General features: G+C 42.0%; 1 protein-coding gene across 1 annotated transcript in view; it reads left to right on the forward strand.

Annotated features, from left to right (window-relative positions):
- Nucleotides 1–4: 4 nt before the first annotated feature.
- The window catches only part of TRIB2 (tribbles pseudokinase 2), a gene marked incomplete at its 5' end in the record, with an annotated part of 19,831 nt that continues 15,025 nt past the window's right edge, over nt 5–4,810 (forward strand). The window contains 2 exons of the mRNA XM_017744912.1: nt 5–250; nt 4,238–4,530. Of these exons, the coding sequence (XP_017600401.1) occupies nt 5–250; nt 4,238–4,530 (539 nt within the window). The remainder of the gene's footprint in view (nt 251–4,237; nt 4,531–4,810) is intronic.

Genomic DNA, 4,810 nt, shown 5'->3' on the forward strand with positions numbered 1-4,810 from the left:
CCCTATCACGATAGCACGATATGGGAGACCGCGGAATAAAACCCAGGATTTTGAAGAGCTCTCGTCCATACGGTCCATCGAGCCAAGCCAGAGTTTTAGCCCGAATCTAGGCTCGCCGAGCCCGCCGGAGACCCCGAACTTGTCGCATTGCGTTTCTTGCATCGGGAAATACTTATTGTTGGAGCCTCTCGAGGGAGACCACGTTTTCCGAGCCGTACATCTGCACAGCGGCGAGGAGCTGGTTTGCAAGGTAATGCTTCTCCTTGTTCTCCCCCACCCCGGGTTCTCCCCTGTCGCGCCTGGGTTTCCCGTGTCTTGCAGGAGGGCGAGCACGGCCGTGTACCTCATTTATTGAACAGTGGAGAAACAAAAGGCGGGGAGACAGGATTAAAGGCGCATCCTGTAACTTTTCCCTCTCTCCAGACAATGGCCACGTTTTAGCGGTGGCCCGGAGCCAGGTCTGCCTTCTGTTGGCAGGGGGATATTGTTCTGGAAAGAGCCGTTCTTGAAGTAGGTTTTAACGTGAGTTCAGACCAGGAGAAAGCCTCATCTTCCCCACTCTCACTTTTCAAAATGGAGTAGGGAATCCCCAGCTCATTTTCAGGTGTTGGGACCTGCTGGCTTCCTCGATTTTTACTGCCCCCAGTTCTGTGCGTTGGGGTACGGAAGAGGATGGAGAAGCAGGGGGTGGGAGCCGACTGCCACCAGCTTTGTCTTAAAAGTGATTTAAAAACAAGAAGCACATCTAATTAATCAGCCTGAGCTCCCTCACGGTGGAGGTTGTTTGCAAACAGCATCCTCCCCCATTGCCCAACTGAACAAGAATAAAACCTGCACACCTACGGTTTTTAGAAGTGCAGACAGAATAGCTATCCCACTCTTTGTAGCCTGCCGGCTTTTCTCTGCCTCCTTCCAATTTTCTCCTACTATTAAAAGGTGAGCTGTGGGAAAAAGAAATCCACATGCGTGCACATCTGTGGAGGGATGTTTTTCTCCTTTTGAACTGAGGGAATATTATCCTTTGTTCCCAAATTGCGATTCTCATTGTCTGTAGTGAGACAGACTTATGTCCAGCAAACTGAAGCAGTACCCAGTAGTAGTTTTTATAACTACGTAGCAAATTGCAACCTTGCAACACATGCTGCAGTGTTTGTGTTATTCCCAAAACATGGAATTATGCCATTTGGCAAATTTCTAGATGGAAAAGTAGATGTATTGTAGCTTACTAGTATTCCAGGGATTAATAATAGTGTTGCTGACTGTTCCATACTTTCTCATACTTGATTCATAAAAAGTTATGGACTAGGCTGTAGCAGAGAAGTGAAAATAATTGCTCCTCCTTGCTATTTGTGAAGATTGGAGTTCAGAGGGCAATTTAAATATGCTTACTGATTGAGTTATAAAATCTGAAATTAAGGCAGCCTAGGACTTCATGTGATTATTTAGGGGAAAAAAGGCCCATGGCTTTGCAAAGAACTAATATTGCATGCTGAACTGGATGCTTTGTTACTAAACTGAAACAGAACATGAGAATTTCGAGAATGAAAGCCCAGCTCGATGCAGTAGTGCAGTGCTGCACTCTAGGACATTGCCATCTTTTCATGAAATAAACAGATCCCACAAAGCTGCTGCTCTGCATGAAATTCTAGGTGAACTTGCATAGCAAGTGGTAAAGCCAGGGCTATGCGCTTCTTTGTTTCCTGTTTGGTTTGCAGGATTAAGGCACTGTTTTGATAACAGTATGAGCAGTATAACTGCAGCTCACAGAGACTGGGCTGTTATTTTTTTTCCCCTTCCATTTAAGCTGTTAATGTTTTTGAGCTGATCCTGACATTTGAATAGTATCAGTTTTTCCATATGTGCGAGGCACTACTAGCTATGCTCCAAAAATATGATCTTAGCCTGGATTGCTAGTTTGTGAGCATGGAGTTGTCAGTCCTGAACTCAGCTTAATTTAATGTGCGCTTTAAAATGCCTGCAGTATCATGACAACTGTTTGTCAAGTAGCCTTCCGGCAAAGAGACCTGCTCTCTGGTATCTTACTGAAGATGCTCTTAGAGATTGCTTGCAGAAACGCTGGGTTGGATAACAGACACATACTGATGATTCTCAAGATTCATTTGGCTGCACCCACCGACTGTACAGATCCTGTTATTTGCTTCAAGGCTCTGTGGCATCCAAACAATGGTAACTTCTCACTTCCAATTCCCAGCGAGAACTAAATCAAACTGCAGCTTATTGGACATTTGCTGAATTGAGGCCAGGGATCTTAAAAGCTGGGATACAAAGAAGCCCTTTATAGAAGGTATTTGAGACTGTAGCAGGATGATAGTGCTTCCTATTTACCCCCTTTCAAACACAGTACTGGTACATATCCAGAACTACTTATTTAACATAGTCTGAGAACCATAAAATGTAACTAATTTACATTATGATAATCTGGTTTAGGAGAGAATTCTGGAAAGACGTTTTTTCACATGAGGGTTTGAGCTACATGAATATTCCTGCTTAAATTTTATTTCAAATTTTATTTCTTCTACAAGTAGCTGCTTGTAGAAGAGCCATTCACTTACAATGTAGTAGTTAGAAGTTTTGAGATCCAAATATCAATGAATTCTCCTCTGGAATGAATTGCACACCAGGGATTTTAGCAACACCTCCTCCCTGCCCTGGTTCTGCTTCCCTGGTGCACCATGTCACCAGAATGCCTCGGTGCTAATCTTCCCCCCGTAAAATGTGCTGGGTCTGTTTGGCAGTCTGCCTTTAAGGTTGTTTTTCCCTGTGCCGGTGTATGGCAACGCAGGTATGGGATGAGAGGAAAGGGAGGTGGGTAAGGAGGGGGTGTCCCAGTTTCTTGGGATTTGGGTCCTTTTCTGTGGAAGGAATTTTATTAGGATTGTGCTCTGAAGCATTAAATGATGTGGATTTTGAAGCCTCAAGTAAATTTTGATTGAACTGTATCTTTCTCGCTCAATTTTTAAAGCTTTAGAGAAAGCAGGGAGAGATTTGCTTCTCAGAGAGGATACAAATACCCACTATCAGAACACAAATGCTAGAATACAGAAAAGAAAAAAACAATTGAAGTTTAAAATAGTGGTTAGAGAACTAGACCAGTTCTTCATTTTTATATTTTGTTCAAAGGACACATGACTACCTTAAATTGTTTTTACCAAAGTAACAGAACACCCACAAGTAAGTTACATATTAATTGAATTTTTATGCTGGTGGAAATGCTAATCCTTGCTTTGTAGTCCTCTGCAGCAGGTATAATTAAAAATCACTCCTATCAATACTTTGCTCATAGTCTCTTTCAGCACACACTGACTTCAGTTATTCTCAATGAAGTCTTTCATTTTCTTGTAATGTGGTCTTTTCTCAATTGACTCAAATACTGATTCATTCGTCATCACTAGATTATAGTAACTTTTTATATTTGGGTTTCCCAGCAGCTTTTTTAGTTCTTACAGCTCATTCATAAGATCAGTGATAACATACTTAGTAGTAAAGGGACACTTTGCTTTTAATGGAGCACTTGATTGAAATGCAGAGAGTTCAGGGTGGTTTTGTCTTTGCCTTTTGAAGGGTGTTTGTCTGTGCTCCAACAGGCAGAGCTATTTCCCTTCTGATCTTATAAACAGCCATTGTGGAACTGAGAGTTGGAAAGTGAAAGTGACTTTGCTGTTTTTCAGAGATGAAAGAAAGGCAGGAAGTAAATAGGAATAGCAATAGATGATACTTTAAGCCTGAAAATCCTTAAGGCTTTAATGGGTTAATAAAATCAGAAGAGTCAGGCATGTGTATCAGGGTGGATTTAATGTGACAGCTTGTCTCAATACAAAGCTACTGGCTGTATTTTTTATAAGTTTATTTGGATGGAAAATAGAAGATAAACATGTTTCCTTCTGAGTATTGCCCTTATACATCACTGGTCTTCACAGCTTAATTTAGATTACATTCTAGATGTGATCAGCTGTTAGCTAATCTAACTATGCTTGCTACCAGTTTTGAAGACTAGCCTTTCCTGTTAAGGTTATGTATGTCTTCTGTGTGGGGTTGTACAGTCTGCTTTGTCTTGTCCTCAGTCCCGTGAGCTTGTAACATCCTGTTTACATCGGTGTAGCTTTTAGCAGGAACATAAATTGTACTTAGAGATGGTTTTGTTAGCAGAATCAGATGTACCATGACTTCACTGTCCTTCATGTCACTAACTCTGGCTTTACTGTCATTGTTCCTGCAGGTGTTTGATATTGGCTGCTACCAGGAGTTATTAGCACCATGTTTTTGTCTGCCTGCGCATAAAAATATCAACCAAATTACTGAAATAATTCTTGGGGAGACAAAAGCGTATGTGTTCTTTGAAAGGAGCTATGGGGACATGCATTCGTTTGTTCGTACCTGCAAGAAGCTTAAAGAAGAGGAGGCAGCCAAACTCTTCTATCAAATAGCTTCTGCTGTTGCACACTGCCATGATGGTGGACTGGTACTGCGAGATCTCAAGCTGCGAAAGTTTATTTTCAAGGATGAAGAAAGGTAAGAGTCTCCCTGACTTTACGGCTGGGGGTGCCTGAGGTCAGATAGTTGGAGTTGCAGGACATTGTGCCCTTTGTTATTACTGTACCATTTGTTTGTGGTGCACTTTATTCTCCTTTGCAACCTGATTGTGGGGTGGATGTGCCATTTTATCTTCTGGCTTAGGTTTTGGAGTAAAGTAAAGTAAATGTAGAGCACTGTTTGCATCCGTGCTTGGTGTCTTCATCTCCACCTAGAGGAGTTTTCTCATTCCTCATGGGGAGACATCTGCTGCAGGAAA

The sequence above is a fragment of the Corvus brachyrhynchos genome, unplaced genomic scaffold, assembly GCF_000691975.1.
Source record: "Corvus brachyrhynchos isolate BGI_N302 unplaced genomic scaffold, ASM69197v1 scaffold116, whole genome shotgun sequence".
In the NCBI taxonomy this organism is placed as follows: Eukaryota; Metazoa; Chordata; class Aves; order Passeriformes; family Corvidae; genus Corvus; species Corvus brachyrhynchos.